General features: G+C 45.6%; 2 protein-coding genes across 2 annotated transcripts; one reads left to right on the top strand and one right to left on the bottom strand.

Annotated features, from left to right (window-relative positions):
- The first annotated feature begins 2670 nt into the window (after positions 1 to 2670).
- On the top strand, positions 2671 to 7059 carry ppid (peptidylprolyl isomerase D). Its single transcript, XM_030117050.1, has 10 exons — positions 2671 to 2803; positions 3707 to 3847; positions 4084 to 4190; positions 4393 to 4581; positions 5457 to 5579; positions 5747 to 5853; positions 5926 to 6070; positions 6173 to 6259; positions 6495 to 6537; positions 6718 to 7059. Exons 1-10 carry the CDS (start codon positions 2719 to 2721, stop codon positions 6804 to 6806), a joined length of 1116 nt encoding a protein of 371 aa, XP_029972910.1. The 5' UTR covers positions 2671 to 2718; the 3' UTR covers positions 6807 to 7059.
- On the bottom strand, positions 6997 to 17205 carry etfdh (electron transfer flavoprotein dehydrogenase). Its single transcript, XM_030117044.1, has 13 exons — positions 16984 to 17205; positions 15314 to 15472; positions 13409 to 13638; positions 13245 to 13326; positions 12603 to 12721; positions 12110 to 12187; positions 11859 to 12005; positions 11461 to 11601; positions 9933 to 10076; positions 9143 to 9311; positions 8873 to 9055; positions 8517 to 8738; positions 6997 to 7546 (listed from the first exon to the last, which is right to left on the bottom strand). The coding sequence occupies exons 1-13, from the start codon at positions 17012 to 17014 to the stop codon at positions 7383 to 7385; spliced, it is 1869 nt and encodes a 622-aa protein (XP_029972904.1). The 5' UTR covers positions 17015 to 17205; the 3' UTR covers positions 6997 to 7382.
- Positions 17206 to 18991: the final 1786 nt, after the last annotated feature.

The following is an 18991-nucleotide window of genomic DNA, read 5'->3' as shown; positions in this document are numbered from 1 at the left end:
GGAAGATGGAAGCACATGATTCAAGCTCCGGCAGCTGGAGTGGATTAGTACCTATTGATTGACAGATCCACAGAGCAGGGAGCGCTGCTCCACGATAAGGATTATAAATAGTGTCAGGTGTTTGCTCTGGCCTTCAGGCTCGCCTCGTCTCAGCCTTGATCTGCATCAGCGAGAGAGAAAACAACTTTATTATCTCAGCGGTGTTCACATGTCTCTGAATTTGAACTCTGAGCCCATAAATAAACATTTTAATTCCCCACAGCAGCAGAATTCCATTTTCCTTTTTAGATATTTCTCTGAAAATGTCTTCTTCTGTGGTACCGAGCCTCTGAGAATAAAAGATAAAGAACATGAACTCAGTTCTGAGGCTGTTTCTCCAGTTTTCATGATTCCTGCCTCTGGAGGACGCCGCAGGCCGCAGGCTGCAGGCTGCAGGCTGGCTGTTGCTGCTGCACGTTCATCTGTGCCACTGGTTATTTTTAGTAAGTAAGTTAGTTTAGTTTTAGTGACAGCGGCCGCAGACGGTTCAGCATGTGGTGTGTGTTCCTGTGTTTAATGAATCAGACTCCAGCAGATGGCTCCCCATCACCTCCAGTCAAACCTGACATGTCTGTCTGATCTCTCCAGAGCCTCACCATGAACTCTCTGTCCTGTGAAGACGAGGATCAGACTCCCGTGTCTCTGAATGGAGTCCAGGCCTGTCTCCTCAGTGGACTTCATACACTGGCCTTGTGTGTGTGTTTGGGGTTAATTGGAGACTTTAGGAATCCTCTGGCGTGAACATTCTGAAGGACTCGGAACTAAAAACATCATCAATAAATCTGCTTCTCTTGTATGAAACAACACAACCACGATATTTGGTTGCTGGTGGAATTGTTGATTTTATTCTCTCCATTCTTGTGTTCATCAGAATCTGAACTTTAAAGTGAGAAAAGCCGAGATAATCCGTCTTTCTGCTCCATAAATCAACCTGTCAGATAAAGCAAGACTCATTCAAACCAAACATCTCCCACCAAAAAGTGAGTGTTTGCCAAGTTCCGGTTGTTCCTCAGCCAGATTTTTAATCCGTATTTGAGAGACAGCAGGTAATCCCTCCCCGGGGGCGAATCAATCACACGTCCCTGAACCTGGTGTAGATAACAGAATAGCTCGTTTCCTGGACAAACTGTCAACTTTCACATAGCGAGACATCAGTTTTCAGGGTCCGATGCAATTTGTCTGTAACCTGAAGGCTTGAAGCAGATGATTGGATGGATGCGTGAGGACCACAGGTCACATCAGCTGGTCACCTCACTGTGGGAAGTCAGATAATTCTGTCTGTTTGTTATGATCACACAAGTCCATGTCCCGAATCCTGACAGTAAAATGTCCAGATGTCTGACTGGGAATTTCTTATGTGTGCTTCGAGAAATTCTAGATATGTATTAAAGATGTTCATGATTGTTTTTAATATAGATGACACTAAAATGACTCTTTGTGCAGTGTTCATGTTAGGAGGTGCAGCAGTGACTCACTTTAATGCACACAAGCATTGTTTTTAAGTCAGAAATTAACTTCAAACTGCATGTTTTCTAAGCCGGGGAGCAAACTGGAATATTCAGAGGAAGCCAACACACCTGGATGGAAAACACACCAAGCATGCAAACCACTTCTCCACTGTGCCAGTCAGGTCATCCTGGACGTGTGTAGGCTACACATGATTTCATCTTCAATATTCTTCATTGGTTTCTTGAGCAGTTCTTCCTTCTCAGGGTCTGGAGCAAATCCCAGTTACTTACAGGCGAGGACGGGGTCCATCCTGGACAGTTCGCCAGTCTATCGCAGGATCAACACATTCAGAAAGACAACCACTCACAGTCACACCGAGGGGGAATTTAGCGTCACATGCATATCTTTTGTCTGTGGGAGGAAGCCGGATTACCCAGACAGTACCCATGCACAGGGAAAACATGCAAACTCCACTCAGAAAGAACCTGGCCGCTGGTAGATGGTATTTGAACCCCGGACCTTATTGCTGTGAGACATGAGCGCTAATCACTGCTCCATTATGATGATGATGATGATGATGATGATTGTTATCGTTGTTCTTTTTGTTATAATAATAATAATAATAATAATAATAATAATAATAATAATAATAATAATAATAATAATAATAATAATAAATTATTATTATTATTATTATTATTATTATTATTATTATTGTTGTTGTTGTTGTTGTTGTTGTTAGAAGTTCTGTGCGATATTTGGAGGAATAAAGCTTTGAATTTGTGCACAGGCTTTGATTAATATTTAATAAGGCCAGTTAGAGCAAATATTTAAACAGGCGATATTTATTTCTTGGAATAATATATAATATAATAAGAAAAAAATGTCTTCCATTATTTTATTTTATTTATTTTTAATGGTTAAACTATTTCGGTGGATTATATTTATAATTTTTTTTCACGGAAAATGAGTAGAATCAGTCACGTTTTAATTCAGGATTTTGGTTCCAAATGTTCACTTATCGCGATTTTTATTCATTCATTCATTCATTCATTCATTCATTCATTCATTCATTCATTTATTCATTCATTCATTCATTTTTGCTCCATTTTAAACTGTCTCAACACTGCCCGTCGTCATTTTCTTCTGAAAATCCGGTCCTGACGCCGGATATCCGGTTGGGTCCTGCTAGCTTAGCTTAGCCAGCTGTAGCGTGGATTTGTCGTCAAAATGTCTCACCAAACACCGTCCGACAAGCCGTCTAACGCCTCCAACCCGCGCGTCTTCTTCGACGTGGCCGTGGCCGGACAGCCAGGTGTGGACCCGTATTGTCCTCTGCCCATCAAAACGGGCTTTTCGGGGGCTACTTTAAACGTTAGCCGCGTTAGCTTGTAGCATTAGCCGGGAACAGTCGAGTGACTTCTACAAACTTTGATTCACGGTGTGAGTTATAAATGAGCGATGAGACAGAATACTGCTAACATGTTTGTAGCGATTGTTTCATAACGTGTGTGGAGCCACAGATGGATGGCTGGAGGGGTTGGCTTCTCAATGAATGAATGAATGAATGAAAGCAGCACGTGTGTCTGAGCTTTGTTGTGTCGTTTGTGTATCAAATGATTCTAATATTAGCTATGATCACTTAATGTAGTGCACAGAACTAGTTTACTATCTGTGTTTAACTGATTACCTGGTTTTAGTATTGTCTAGGCAGCAGTGAGCTCTCTTTACAGGACTTCTGCATACATTAATTTGACGTGGTGAACAACCGGTCAGGATAGATCACTGAAACTAGTAGTAATCTGTCTGGTTAACACGTGATGTTTGCATGACCCCAATGAAACGCTTGTGTCTGATCTTTTAATGAATATTAAGCATTAGTTATGGTCACTTAAACAGTGCAGTAACTTGGCGTTAACAGTGTATTATCTGAATACAGTATTGACTTGTAGTCAGCTGATTTATCTAGGCCGATCAAGCTTTTCATTCTACAATTTTATGCTTGTTTCAAAGATTAAATATTGTGGCTGTTAAAAAATTTTAGTTGGTAGAAAGAGGGCCAGAGAGCTCTTATGGTCACTGAGGGTGGAGAGACGTGATTAAGCGAGTGAATTATGTGTTAATCTGCCGTGACAGGCTACCTGTGTAATGTCAGAACGCCGTCCAGACTCCAGTCATCATCAATGGACCCTGATATAAGTGTGTCTTCTGTCCACAGCTGGGCGCATCGTTCTGGAGCTGTTTGCAGATGTTACTCCCAAGACTGCTGAAAACTTCCGGGCGCTGTGCACCGGAGAGAAGGGCCTCGGCAAATCCACCGGGAAACCTCTGCACTTCAAGGGATGCCCCTTCCACCGGAGTAAATGACACACACTCACTCATGTACAGAGCCGTAGCTGTTATTATAAAACAGACACGGAAAGCTGTTATGTACAGCCGATGTGTCTGCTGTAAAAATGACAGTTGACACAGAAATAACAACCAAAAGTTTCATTTCCTTGGTTTCATTGATTCTCCCGTTCAGTCCCGAGCCGTTAGCGCTCGGCCGGTCCGTCTGAGGGAAGTTAAAAAAGGTCGTGAATGTGTTTTCTGCAGTCATCAAGAAGTTCATGATCCAAGGAGGCGACTTCTCCAACCAAAACGGAACCGGAGGGGAGAGCATCTACGGGGAGAAGTTCGAGGATGAAAACTTCCACTACAAGGTGATTTATCTCACTGCGCACATGAACGCTCACACTGACCTTTGCCAGTCTTATTATCAGCTCTGACCTTTCTCTCAGACTCTCACCTGCCGTGAAAAGATTCACTTTCTTTACATTTAATTGACAAACGACTTGTTCCTTGTTGAACCCAGAGAGATCAGAGTTAAACCTGACCGTCACACTGTCTGCCTCCTGCCTGCAGCACGATAAAGCGGGGCTGCTGAGCATGGCCAACGCCGGGCCCAACACCAACGGCTCGCAGTTCTTCGTCACCACCGTCCCCACGCCGCACCTGGACGGGAAGCACGTGGTGTTCGGGCAGGTGCTGCGGGGGATGGGGGTGGTGAAGATGCTGGAGGCCGTGGACACGCAGGACGACGCTCCGGTGAAGGTAACGCTCTTCAGATCACACAGGAAGACGGCTCTGTCACCGCACCGACGTTCAGGGGTGTGGAAGTCTAGTCCTGGGTCAGCTGACAGCACAAGTTAATCTAAATCTAGATTTCTTCATTCATAAACAAATCAATTATCGGAACCAAATCACATTTCCTCCTTCAGTCTCAAATCAGTGTTAGAAAAAAAACTCATTAAAGCGTCATAACAGCAGCAGGAGGAGATCGAAGTTAAGATTATAGGAGGAAATGTTCAAAAAGAGGAGATTTGTAGATTTCAGAGCAGAAAATCATCTGAGCTTCATATATTGGCAAATTATGTGAACCTCTATATTCCAACATCAACATTTTCCCATTCAGAAAATAGAGATATTTACATTCAGTGCAATTCTATTCTTTAACAAAATCTAAACAGCTTTGAATTACCCATTTAGTGTTGACTGAAATCTTTCCTGCCACAGTTCAGAGTAACGAAGTTCATTTAAAATCCACTCAGGCGAGTCCATCAGACCAGATCTGAACCACATGCAGCACCACTGGCTGAACTGGAAGATCAGTGTCTGAACATAGAAACGCTCAGCAGAACGAGGCTGAACAGAAACTCCTAGAAGACCAATGGAAGCGTCTGTGATTGAATCAGTGTTAACAGCGGTCTGTCCTTGTTGCTAAGCCTTTGAAAGACAAGAGAAACGTGGATCGACTGCAGTGCACGATGGGAAAAAAACCCAAACCGATTTCTGATCAGTCAAAGTCGACTCCAGGCTCGACACCCTGTCCACCGACAAAAGATTTATTGATGGAAAATCATTGCCTTGGTCCTGCGAGAGCCGCCCGGGCTATAAATAACACCTGTGTGTGCGTGTGTGTGTTCCAGCCGTGTGTCATCGCTGACTGTGGCGAGCATAAGGACGGGGACAGCTGGGGGTCGGCCCCGAGCGATGGAACCGGAGACGCCCACCCAGACTTCCCAGAGGACTCGGATATCGACTTCAAGGATGTGAGTTTGAGGCTTTTGGTGCCGCTGTGCCACAGAAATGACTCATTAAAACAGCGTTTCAGAAGTTAATTCAACAGTTTTGACGTCCTTTTTTTTCCAGCAGCCTTTGCTGTTGGTCTCCAGTCTGGTTCTGATCCGGTAATCTGCTGCTCCTGGTTTGGTTTCAGGTGGACAAAGTTCTGTCAGTGGCCGAAGACGTGAAGAACATCGGAAACACGCTTTTTAAGAACCAGAACTGGAACGCCGCGGTCAACAAATACAGCAAAGCCCTCAGGTGAGTGTGGAGTGTTTCCGAGCGCCGCCTGCCTCCGGACCCGGCCTCCATGGTCCTGGTTTCTCCTGGCAGGTATCTGGAGGCGAGCGGTGAGCTGCTGGCGGAGGAGGCGGCCCACCAGAAGCTGGAGCCCACCGCTCTGAGCTGCTTCCTCAACACGGCGGCCTGCAAGCTGAAGCTGCAGCTGTGGCAGGAGGCGGTGGAGAGCTGCAACCAGGTGACCCCCCCCCCCCCCTCCACCCCCCATGCCCCATGATGCTTCAGAGCTGCTGTCTAAAGTCATGAACGAACTAAAGAGCTTGTTTCACTCGTCCTCCAGGCTCTGGATCTGAACCAGGCCAACACTAAAGCACTTTTCCGGAGGGCCCAGGCCTGGCAGGGGCTAAAGGAATACAGCCAAGCCATGGTAACGTCCTCACGCCGCTCTGTCTCTGGCCCTGAACTGATTTCTTAATTAGTCGCCTGAGCGGGAGCGGGCTCAGCCAGGCAGGTTCCTGCTGCGATGCAGAGCCGCTCGTAACACCGGGGGCTGAGCAGCAGGTCCAGGGGAAGAAGCCGGTCGGCGTAACCTGTGTTATTGTAGAAGAAGATGGAATGTTCTACTGAAGACTCGCCTAATGATTCCATTTCCCTTCTTCCAGACGGACCTGAAGAAAGCTCAGGAAATCACTCCAGAAGATAAAGGTGAGAGCGTCTTCAGGTTTCCAGTCTTTAATGTAATGTTGAAGGACTTGATGCACAGAGAGCAGTTTCATTGAAATGAACCGTTCACTGATCTGACGGAGGTTTATTTCACATTGCCGTTCAAGTCAAATGATCAGGAAACGGAACGAACTGAGCTCTGCTGAATTTCTCTCTTGACAGCCGTCAACAACGAGATGAAGAGAGTCCAGCTGAAAATCCAAGAAGAGAAGGAGAAAGAGAAGAAGATCTACGCCAAAATGTTTGCGTGAATGAAGCGGTTGTGGCTGGATCGGAGCGTCCAGAGGAAGCTGCACTGACTGCACAGTAGCGAGGAGCGACGGTTCCTCTCAGCGAGGCAAAACCCGCCAACACCGGCCTTCGACCTTCAGTTGTGTGTGTGTTCGCGTGTGTGTCGTATCGGTGAACGTGGGGTTTTCGACACAAAGCCCTCGGCCCACATACAGTTAATCCGTTTGGTTTTATTTATGTTTTTTACAGAGGCCAATAAAACAGTTGCTAACAGTCGAGCGTTTTTCTGCGATCATTGACCGTCTCTGTGAAATATGTACAATACTGTGTGGAAATAAAGCTTCTTTAAAAGCTGATTGAATTAATTTAAACGATGAAACAAACAGCAGATAAGGACCTTTTCACATGGTCCAGGATACTAAAAGTCATTAATAACTGATAGACTCTACATTCGGTCTTTCCACCGTTTGTCCCTCAAGCAGCTCCACAATCAGGCACTTTTATATTCAGACACAGGCAAAAACTGGAGCCCTGAATTATTACTGTAAAGATAAAAGGTAAAAAAAACAAAACAAATGAAAGCAGAGTGTGGAGGTTCACATCCCATTGTAGGCCGGCCCGCCGCCGCCCTCGGGCACCACCCAGTTGATGTTCTGGCTGGGGTCCTTGATGTCGCAGGTCTTACAGTGGACACAGTTCTGAGCGTTGATCTGCAGCCTCATCCCGTCGCCCGTTTCCAAGGGAACGTACTCGTACACCCCTGAGAGGAAGGACAGAACCACAAGACACATGAGAGGACTGGAGAGTGGAGTCTGCTGCCGCTGCTACGTTCCTTCATCTTTCTCTTTAGTCTGATGCAACTTTTTTTTGCTTTTTCTCCTGCTGTTTAACCTTTGACCTCACCTTCACATAAACTTCCAGTGGAAACACCTCAACATACTCGTTTTGGAACATAGATTAAAGGCAGACTCCTTGATTTTTAAAATAGTTACACCCTTGAAACACTCCTCCCATGAACCTGTAGCGCCCCCCTGTGGGGGGTCCAAAATCCACCGACTGCGTGTGAAAGGTCCGTTAAATCCAAACTCTTTAAGAAGGTACTAAACCAGAGGGAGGTTCAGACTCCCGGCGTGTTCAAGCCATGAAGACAGATCACTTAAGACTGAACACAAACGAAATCTAAAGAACAAAGAAGCCGAGAGTGAAAAACAGACTCACCCTCTGGAGGTTTTTCATGTTTCTAATAAGGTTGAGGATTTAAAACGCTCTGCTGCTTCACGTCACCGTCAAATTAAAGAAATCCTCCGGTGAGTGTTGAATTAGGCCCATCCACCGCCGCGGAGCCGGAGTGTTTACACAGACGGCGGCAGCGGCGGCACGCTTCCTCTAATCTCCTCCGCTGGTATCGGCGCGGCGCTAAGTGCTCGGATGTGGCGAGTCGGCGTCAGAATAACGAGTTGCGCTGCGTCCAAAGCGAGATAAGCAAAGCAGATAGCAGGAGGCGCATTCTGAGACGGGCTGTGTACCGGCAGAGAGCGGGACGAACGTCCTGAGAAAGGCTGTTCGAGCGTTGCTACGCATCAGGAGACAGATAACCGCTTCCTGTTTTTATCTCCGTAATTCCAAAGCAGGAGATCAAACGTGGAAATGAAAAACGCAGATGATAAAAAAACAAAATCGCGTTAAAGCAGGAGACTGGATAACCTCCAGAGGCGGCTCGGCGTCGGTACCTGCGGGGCAGAAGCGCTGCTCGGGCCCGTCGTAGACGGCCAGGTTCCTGCCGACGGGCACGGCGTCGTCCCGCAGCGTCAGGTGGGGCGGCTGGTCCCCCTCGTGGTTGGTGCCGCTCAGCGCCACGGAGGACAGCAGGTCGAAGCTCAGCTTGCCGTCGGGCTTGGGGTACTCGATGGGCGTGCAGTCCTTGGCCGGCTTCAGCTGGCTGGCGTCGGTGCCTGGGGGCGGATCGAACACGGCCGCTTGTGAAATGGATTTTTTTTTTCCCGCCGAGATAACCCCGGACCTCGACGGATTGCAAGCAAAACAAACACCGAGTTAAATCTGCAGCGGACCCGTTACGTAATCTCACCGCAGTGCTTGAGCGTCCAGGGCTCCTTCCCCCGGAGGATCCAGTAGAAGATGCCGGTGTACACCATCCCGCCGTACAGGCCGAAGTAGTTGTGGAAGGACGGCCGGATGTTCCTCACCGCGTACAGCTCCTTCCACACCCACGACTCCTTCAGGGCGTCCGAGTACTCCGGCACGTGGAGGCCTGCGGTTCAGAGGCGAGGACAGAGTCTCTTCCTGCCGTACTTCATGGTTCTGAAAGTCCTGCTGAGCCGCTGAGGGGAGAGTGTACCTGCCGTCTCCGACTCCGGGCTCTCCGCCGTGATCCTGGCGAAGACGGCCTCGGCGGCCAGCATGCCGCTCTTCATGGCCGTGTGGGTGCCTTTGATCTTGGGGACGTTCATGAAGCCGGGGCTGCAGCCGATCAGCAGCCCGCCGGGGAAGGTCAGCTTGGGGATGGACTGCAGGGGAAGAGCAGACGGGTCAAGGCCTCGGCTGCTACACGCAGAGAAAGTTTTCAGTTTTCAGTTCTGCAGGTTGAGGTGAAGAAGCGGCGTCCTGCGAATCGACCCTCAGCCTCACTGGACATAAAGCAAAGCTCCCTGCAAAGAACAACCACCACCTCCAGCTCCTCCTCTATGGGAATGGCGAAGGCTGAACACGTACATCGGCACAAACAAACCGTTATTAATGTGTGTTTTGAACTGTGGGAGCAGAGTTATAGTTCTATCTTTGATCTCCCCCCCGAACTAAACCATGTGCGTTAAAAAGCCAGAATAATAACGTCTGATGATAATGGCTTTGAAACGGCAGCATAAACAGAGTAGAAAAACTGAACGCACCATTTTCCAGCATGACAAACACATTAGAGTCCATAAATAAACCAAACACACAGCAGGGTGTCAGCAAAACCCGCAGCGCTTCGGTAAACACTTCTAATTGTTCGTCTGGTTTATTACAGCTTTAATTTATCACTTCAGTGGCTTCAAAGATGACGGAAAACGGGCGAAGCCAAGTGAACAGCCCCCCTGTGAGGAGTGAAGGGGGGGTTGCCCCCGGCTCTCCTCCCTGGAGGCGCGTACCTGCAGGCCCCCCTCGTTCAGGGCCCGGGCTCCATAGGCGATCCTGCTGCCTCCCTCCAGCGTCGGAGCCACAAACGGGTGGTGCTTCCAGCGCTGGAACTCCCTGAACGGGCTCAGGTAGGGGTTGGAGTAGTCCAGACCCACCTGAGGACGGGAGGGAAAACGTGACAGATTAAACACTCATCACACGTTTGGTTTTTACTTTCAGACAAACAGGCAGTTTGTTCAGCTGCTTAGCTGGTTATGTGACGTGTGAATACATAAAATACCAACACAGAATGCTGCCAGACGTCAACAACACTGACAGAAAATAAAGAAAACAAATAATAATTTAACAAGCGATGAAACTGTCTGTTACAGCAAACACAACAGATCAGCGATTTCTGTTCTCTCCAGTCTCAGACGTCTGGGTTGAAATGAACAGAATAAGATTGAAATATTTTATTCTTCCCAGCAATACATGAAAAGACATCAAAGCAGGGAAGAACGAGGACTGTTGACCGAGTGAAAGAGCGTCACGTCGGTGGATTTATAGTTCAGAATGTGAGTTTCTACTGAATGAACAGGTGGAGCTTTAACAATGCATCCTGGGTGTTTAATCTCTTCTTGCTGAGGTGTTTTCAGTCTTTAAGCGCAAAACCACCTGAAGAACAGAGTTAGGACTGATTACTTTCTATCCGCTGTATCCGAGGACTGAATCTACAGCGGGAGTTTCTGCAGGACGACGCTCACGAAGCCAGAAATCTATTTTCACACATTAACTGTGTCAGCTCGTCGCTCAGCGACGAAAACCGAGCGGGAGGAGTCAGACGTGTCCTGTTTCTACTGAGAATTTGATGATGGAAACTTCACTTAGCATCATTAGCATCGCAGACACTTTCTGTCATTCGGTCGTTGTGCCAAGACCTGCAGTTTGACATGTTCACATGCTGCGAAGACTCTGGTGATTTGCAGGGAGTGATCCGCTCAATGGATCCTTTCATGTTTAGGAAACTCACTCGATTAAAGCGATTCATTCAATCAATTCATTTCTGTTGAGGAGATATTTTGAGTCAGACCAGCTGAATAAATTTTACTGCTGAATGATATATTCTTGAAAGAACTCCTCTCCCAGTCTAAAGTTTTTATCTATACTCAGACAGAATGACTTTCCTGAAGACGTCTGTATTGTTTTAGTATGAAGAATGAGTGCAATGCGACAGTCCAGCTCTGTCAATCAGAGGAGTTCAGTTCGGTTCATCGTGCCTTTAGTTGCTTTAGAAATATTCTCTTTTCTTCTGTTCAGGCAGGCTGGCAGCCTCCTGAATGGCCCCAGCTGAACGGTTATGAGGAAGACAAGGAGTTTCGCCAACAAGAAGAGAGACGACACCAAAAATCTGATCCCGACTGAGAGGGAGGAGGGCGGAAACCTGCTCGCCTCAACAGTAGAAAATGGTTTAAATGATCCATGGCTGCAGTATCCCAACAACACATGAAACCCTGCAGGATCCGCCGTCACACACCGACTGTCCACACTGGAGCCACTCACCACGAAGCCCAGCGCCACCAGAGGCTCCCCTTCGTTCAGGTGGTAGAGGAAGGATCCTCCGTAGGTGTTCCTGTTCAGCGGCCATCCCACCGAATGCTCCACCCGGCCCGGCCTCCACTTCTTCTCGTCGATCGTCCACACCTCCACGAGAGAGGAGCATTATTTTCCCGCACTAACAGCAGCGCGGTTCTGTATTATTCAGGCCCGCGCGGCGCCTTCGGGGAGCCGTTTGCTAATTAGATCGCCTCAGCGCGGATACAAACAGGAAGTGAGACGCAGATGACAGCAAACACTTTCATCTGGCCCCCCGGGACGGGCTTAACTCATTAAGAACCATCAGACCGGATTAGGCAGGAGCAGAAAGCAGGCCACAGCCCGAGTGTGTATGCGTTCCTCACCTCTTTCAGGCCGATGGCGTAGGTCTGCGGCTCGCAGTTCTCTCGCAGGTTGAACTGCTTGTAGAGCTGCTTGGCCAGGTGTCCGTGGCAGCCCTCTCCGAACAGCGTGACCTTGGCGTGCAGCTCCATGCCCCGCTCGAACACATCCTGACCAAGAGCAGGGGTGACAGGGTGAGAGGGTGAGAGGGTGACCGCCACGGGACGGGCGGCATATCGGAGTCAGAACATATTCTAACATTCCTGCAGCGTACCTTCGGCGAGCCGTCCTTGGCGATGCCGACGTCGTTGGTGGCGATTCCTTTCACGCTTCCGTCTTCATGAAACAAAACCTTGGAGATGAGAAGGAAAACATGGAAACACAGATCAAACATCCAGAATCAATGAGGCGCACTGAGAATCAGCATGACTGTCGTCACACTGACGGGTATTCAGGCCTCAACGTTCTGTAAAAGGATATAAAAAAGAAATGGTGTGTCCACTATTCTTAAGAAGTTTTTACAATGTGTTCTTTGACATTTTTACATTTTTCTTGCTGCTTTGGCCGGATTGGAGGCTCTTGTAGGCCGGATTTGGCCCGCAGGCCTTATGTTTGACACCCCTACTTTAGGTGATTTAGACTATAAAACAAGACAAAAGCGAAACCAAAGTAGTAGAGTTCCTGATTCAGATTTTCAGGAAATGTTGAGAATGCTGTGTTTAATGGAGGAAGTGAAGAGAAGACGATTTCCCGGCGTTTCAGCTCACCTCAGACGCGGCGTAGCCGGGGTACAGCTCGACGCCCAGCTCCTCCGCCTGCTCCCCGAGCCAGCGCACGAAGTTCCCCAGCCTCACGATGTAGTTGCCGTGGTTATTCATGGGCAGGCCTGCAAGAGGAGCAACACTTATCCAGGTATCCTTTCAAGTTTCATGACCCGAATTCAGTTACAGACAAGAACAACTTCAGGAGAAAAATATCACGATGACTCAGTGAACGTTTGAAGGTGGTGTGCTCACGGCTCGACATGTACGAGGTGACGGCTTCGTCACGTTTCAGGTACACAGTGTCTCTGTGAACTCGACAACGCACATCTTCAAAATCACCTCTCTTATTCAATCAATCGTATTCTTTTCACAAAATTCACACTGATGGTCACTAAAGTGTCCGTCTGCACCAGACACTTATAGATAAATGCAGCCTGTGTTCATCCTGCCACTGCGTCAGATCCACACCTTCAGGTCGATAATGGAAGAAAAAGACCCATAAGAGCTTTAAGTGTCTGAAGAAGTGCTATCATCTCACATTTAACCGCCGGTGTTACGTAGAGTTTTGCGCCACAGCAGCTTGGAGACCTGTCGTCGTGTATTTGGAAAAATCCAGAACGTCAGCAGGAGCAGAGGGACTTTTACCTGGCAGCATGGGGACCGGGATTCTGTGCTTCTCTGTTAAAATGCTGAAGATATCTTCAGTCACTGGAGTGTTCAGAGGCGCCTGGGGAAAGAACAGATAATATCTTATAAACACACCATAATCTGCTGAATGCATCCATGTAATGCTGATGAGCGACACTCACTCCTCGCTCCTTCCAGTCCGGGAAGAGCTCGCTGAGGGCGCTGGGCTCCAGACAGGCTCCTGACAGAGTGTGAGCGCCGATCTGAGAGGCCTTCTCCACCAGGCACACCCGCAGCTCCTTCTCCTGCTCGTTGGCCAGCTGCTTCAGGCGGATGGCGGCCGACAAGCCGGCCGGGCCGCCGCCCACGATCACCACGTCGGCCTCGTCGGCAAACCTCTCCATCTCCACGCCTGGGAGCAGAGGACGGACGCGGTGAGGGGAGCTGGGTAATAAAACCGTCGAGGAAACGGCTTTCCTGTCTTCCTCAGTAACATAAAGCTCTGGCAGCGTCTCTCCGGGGAAAACAATTAGGCAGCTTCACGCCGCGCGAGTTCGACCGTCTCACACTAAAGACGAGACAAGGTGAACTTTAAATTTCCCCGAGGAGCAGAAAAACAATACGGACAAAAAAACCATCTACAGCTGTTCAACAGAACAACCAGGTGAGTTTCCCAGGGATGGACTGCTGTGTCTTCTGACCAGCAGCTGATTAATAAAGAACAAGAAAGAAAGACAAAAATATGAAGAGAGCGGCATTAAATCTCCCAGAGAGCAGAAGAGTTTTCTTTCCTGAAACCACATCGCTCTTGTTTTGATCACACTGATGCTGAGGAAGGACTCGAGGCTTCTAGTGCAGACTGATCAAGTCCAGTCCAGGAAGCTTCTCCAGGGCTCTCAACTGAAGATTCTCCCTCGCTGGTTTTCCTTAAATGACTTATTGATCTGGTCTCCAGCGATGAAGCAGCTTTGGAGTTTAGTTTGGCATAATCACAGTAACGTCTTTGATCCTGACTTAAAATGTAGTCAGTGAGAATCATGGGACAGCTTGAGATCATCTTGCTTCACCTGCAGAGCACCGGCCTGAACTCCCGGATCCAACAGTGACGCAGCTGATAAACCGTTCACACGGCAACGATTTCAGAGTGAAAAAGCAAAACCTTCCTTGTGTTTTGGGCATCTGTTTACAAGGTAACAGTCCTTGAAGCCACAACAGAGGAAAAAATACAACTTTTCTGAAACTCTGCTCCTGGTCCTGAACTCCACAGTCTACCACAAAAACAAGTTTTCTTTAGAAAAGTCAGGGAATCAGGGCCTCGGCTGCTCAGATGGAGACTTCAGTGGAAAGGACAACAAATGTCATTCATTGTTTGTGGATTCAAATAACAAATATCGTCAATAACACCTGCATAGTGCATCCCTCTCCAGGTATGGGTCAGCTGCGATATGAATGTGTAAATTTTTCACAAGTTTGTCTACATGAAAGATTTGAAGATGAGTTTTGACCAAAAGATTCTGCTTCCTGATCTTCAACTGTGAGGAGAAAATAAAGAAACCAGTAAAAGATGAGAAGAACCCTCTATAAATGTGAACATCTCCATCTGCATTGCATCCTCACAACTTTTGCAAACAACACTGTTAATATTAATACATCTTCGGTATGAATTTATTGTTGACTTTCTCAATACCCCCCAACAGTTCTCCTGTTATTGTTTTGCTATTTCATTGTTACTTTCTATATTTATATCTGTGCCTTTCATATTTTCTAGATTATCGTCACACAAAGCAGCAAAACAAATTCCTGGAACTGTGAGAAGTGTTTGAGTCTGACTGAAAAGTGCTGATCAGTCTAAACATGTGATCAGTACTTTCTCTTTCAGCATAGTATCGATCCAATCTGTACAAAGCGTAAATACCGACGCTCGGGTGAAGCCAGGTCATGTAAGCTCAGCGGAAAAAAACACGTCAGATAAAGACTAAAGAGGGAGTGGATCCTCCTGGAGAGACGAGCGTCCATAAACTCATTATCCACACAGTGAGTGAAGGGTCAAAGGTGCTCACAGGGTACAGATGATATCCTGGACTCACCTTCCCATCGCGGGTCCTTCTCTCGAGGGTGGATGGTGTAGTGTGTGGTGATCTGCGGCGTGGCGGCGGACGAGCGAGCCCTCCTGTGGAGTGTCGTGTAGAGCTGGGGGGCGGCGTGCTCGGTGGTGATGCCTTTCAAGGCCCGGATACACCTGTGGGCTGCAGGTAGAGGAACACAGTCAGAGCCGGTTTCAACAGGTGGAAAGACGAGCAAACAAACCGCTGATTGTACGCACACAAGGAATGGAATATCTCCACATGGCAAATAAACTGTACAAGGTCAGCCAGGTTCACGATGAACCTTTGCTCACACCTTACGGTGGTATATTGCTGAAATGATTGTGTGCGTGTTTGAAAATCTGCACTAGTTCTACACAAAACAATGCTTCAGTCTGCAGTTCAATGCTTCAATCAGGGAAACAAACTGGAAGGAAAAGATGCAGAACAAGGAGGCAAAACACACAACAGCATCAGCATGTTTCCACTGACACTACAGGGAGACACAATAATAAAGTATTTAGATTCATACAAAGAGGCCTCAGAGCATCGTTTCAGGGTATTTTTCCTGTAAATTACTGCAGGGATTTGATGTTTTCCCTATTCATTTATTTCTTAAAGTCACTGAAAATATCAATTACTCCATTTTTGATTCTGACTTATTGACATTATAACTTCTATTTATTCTGTATGGAGCTTTATTACAATAAAGATCTCCCTCTGAGATCAATGAAGGATTTCTACTAAGAAGTGATCACTGGTTTAAATCAAAGCTTCTAATTATTTATCTGAAACATATTGAACAGAATTGTGTTCATACAAAAATCAAGTGTAAGCTGAGGCCACAACTGCATCATTTCACATCATTCACAAAAGTTTTTATTCAATAGAAATCTGAGAGAGAAAATCTACATAAAATCTACTTTGAATAACTGATTTCAATATTGTTACTGAGAGGAATCAGCCAAATTTAAAAAAAAAAAAAAAAAGCGTCTTACGTGCAAAATATTGTCATTGGTAAACAGAAACATGTTTGGATTGCAGCCAAATGTAGGTTTTAAAATGTTTTCCTGTCACTTTTAATTGTAGCTTAAAATGCATTTTTAAAAAGCTAAACAGTTTTTTTAAATGGTGAAAAATGTGTTTAGGCTCCATCTGATTTTCAACATCAGGCCTCTGACAGCCTGAAGATTTAACATAATTAATTTTCTATTAATGAACAATTACAAGTTTGAAATAAAATGGGAAAGAAGTACTTTTGTCTGATAAAAGTTTAATTCAACAACAAGAACTTGAAGTAAAGGAGACGCTAAACAGCTGCTGTGACTGAGAAGGGGGTTAATATGGGACTAAAACTGAGTTAATAAGGTTCTCAGAATACTGGCTAAGCCATCAGGAGAAGGAAAACTTTATCCCTGATGAGTCAAATATGCCTGAAATGTTTTAAATGCAGTTTTAGGCCAAACCAAGGGCACCGGTTCACCTTTAACCTACTTATTAGCTTCAGGCTAACTCTGTGAGCTGCAGCTAATAATAGCATTTACACAACACCTGGGATCAAACAATGACCAATGACTCCTGGTTTGTTTTTAATCCATTCGCAGGAGCTGTTAATGGCAAGTGTGATGTTAAATGGTCTACTTTAAGGCGAGCGAGCATGCTAACGGACGTACCTTGACATGAGTATCTGCTAGCTGGAAACATCGTGTGACAGCTAGTGCACACTCACGAGCCGAAAGCGGAGTGCCTTTTTCCAGAAAACCCAAAACCCAAAACCCTTTTCTTACTTTAGAGGTAGCTTGTGTAACCCGCCAGCCTGGCACGCAAATACTAAAACACCCCCGAAAAAACACGTCTCATAACACTGACATTAAGGAGGGTCGAAAACTGCGCTGCGCGGCGTCATTCACGAGCTGGAACTGCGCCGGTGTAGATCTGTAAACAGTATGCTCTGCCATAGAGGCAGTGAAGTGACGGGTAGAGTGGTTTATGAATCTGGTAATACGGCGAAGCCGCTGCATGTAGGGCACAGTGCGAAAGTTGACTGGGAGGTTTCTAAACAAATCATTTCAAGAAGTAAACAGTGTTTATGAACCATTTCCTGCTTTACTTTAAATAAAACGTCCCTATGCACTATAAAAAAAAGGCTGTGGCATTATGCAAAACAATACAACAATGTTTAAATTATGAGATGTTTGTATTGTTGAGATTTCTTAACAAGAAAATGTATTACAATGTTTTTTTTTTCTGTGTGTTGAATTATGACCAGAAATAAATCATTCATCCATTTTAAAATGTGTGATTTCAAACAGATAATAGATCATTCTTGAGATAAATCTTTGGATTGGAAAGTTTTAATAATCCACTATGCAATGGACAAGAGCATAGCAAATACCTAGTGTTCAATAGAGTTTAATTTCTGAAGACTTGGAGAAATTATTTGCTCTTTGTTTCTTCTTTTGTGAATTAATTTTTCATTTCCAATGAAGTGCTATTAGAGTGATCTGCTAGTGAATAATTTTCTGGAGAGCGTTTCTGCCCCTACTTGAAAATAAATTGAGACAACCACTGTCAGCCATTCTCTCCAAGTCCTTTAATCTGCTTTGAAGAATGTGTCCAAGTTACAGGAGGTTGTCTGGATAGTCTGTCACTTTAAAATAGTGTTTTCTTCCCTAGAAATTCCATTTGGAACAGAAAAAATATCAATGGAGGAAACCTAAATTCGAGCTTTTGTTCTTAAATGTACTGAACTAACATGATTACTGGATATTTGATGAACAAACTGAATTCTTATCAAGGTATTATATGAATTTTTCCTCAATCAAGAAACCATTTTAACATAAAGAAAGAAATATTTCAATGCAATTTAGCATTCAATTCAAACGTAAATCAGTAACCCACCAAGTGAAGCTCTTCTTTCTGCAGATTACAGTTTAGCACACGCATGCAGCTCCTCTCTCATTCAAAATGCAAAGACCCAGAAAATACTAAAAAATTCAAATATAAAAATGCAAATTGGTAATTATGATTTTATTTGAAGAAATTAAAAAAAACGAATCATATTTTTCACTATCACTTAATTACAGGACATAGTACAATAGTTCAGTGACTCTTATTTCTGCCTTACAAATATTACATGTGAATCTAATATATCAAATGAAAGCTGTTGGTTCCTTTCAACATGCACAAACTTACAAAGGAGACACAAAAAAGCACATGCAAAGTTTTCACGTGTCATTTTTTAAAAATGTCTTCCTGAATTAAAGGAAAGGACAGTATTTTCACTGAAATGTCTGAACTGACCAGTGAAGCTGCTGGAGGACAGGGGTGATGTGGAGAGAGGAGGGGGTTCTGGAGATGATGCGGATGTTAAATTACAACATTTGTCATTTACAAAAAAAGTTCAGAGATTTGTATACATGCTAAAGAACAAATGTAAGACATTGTTTTTGTCTCTCCTGTAGTGCTGTCAGTTTTAATCGCAATTAATCCATTGAGGTCTGCCAATTGGGTTAAAGAAAAGAACTAGAGGATAATAGCATTTTTCCTGACATTGGGACTGATTTATGAGGATTAGATTCTTCATTGCGATTAACCTCAACTTTAAAAAAGTTAACTGTTGACAGCTCTCCATGAATTAATCATGATTAATTGCAATCAATGCGAATAAAGCTGACAGCA

The sequence above is a fragment of the Salarias fasciatus genome, chromosome 2 (assembly GCF_902148845.1).
Source record: "Salarias fasciatus chromosome 2, fSalaFa1.1, whole genome shotgun sequence".
Classification (NCBI taxonomy): domain Eukaryota; kingdom Metazoa; phylum Chordata; class Actinopteri; order Blenniiformes; family Blenniidae; genus Salarias; species Salarias fasciatus.
Note: the sequence above shows the minus strand (reverse complement) of the source record. Positions and strands in the feature narration are given on the sequence as shown.

Bases quoted from the DNA above. Each gene is read 5' to 3' on its own strand.
- ppid (XM_030117050.1), top strand. From the start codon at position 2,719: ATGTCTCACCAAACACCGTCCGACAAGCCGTCTAACGCCTCCAACCCG. The intron at 2,804-3,706 runs GTGTGGACCCGT...TTCTGTCCACAG, and splicing joins GGCCGTGGCCGGACAGCCAG to CTGGGCGCATCGTTCTGGAG. The intron at 4,191-4,392 runs GTGATTTATCTC...TCCTGCCTGCAG, and splicing joins ATGAAAACTTCCACTACAAG to CACGATAAAGCGGGGCTGCT.
- etfdh (XM_030117044.1), bottom strand. From the start codon at position 17,014: ATGTTTCCAGCTAGCAGATACTCATGTCAAG. The intron at 11,602-11,858 runs GTGAGGAACGCA...TCTCTCGTGGAG, and splicing joins ACGCCATCGGCCTGAAAGAG to GTGTGGACGATCGACGAGAA. The intron at 10,077-11,460 runs GTGAGTGGCTCC...TCCCGTCCTCAG, and splicing joins TGGTGGCGCTGGGCTTCGTG to GTGGGTCTGGACTACTCCAA.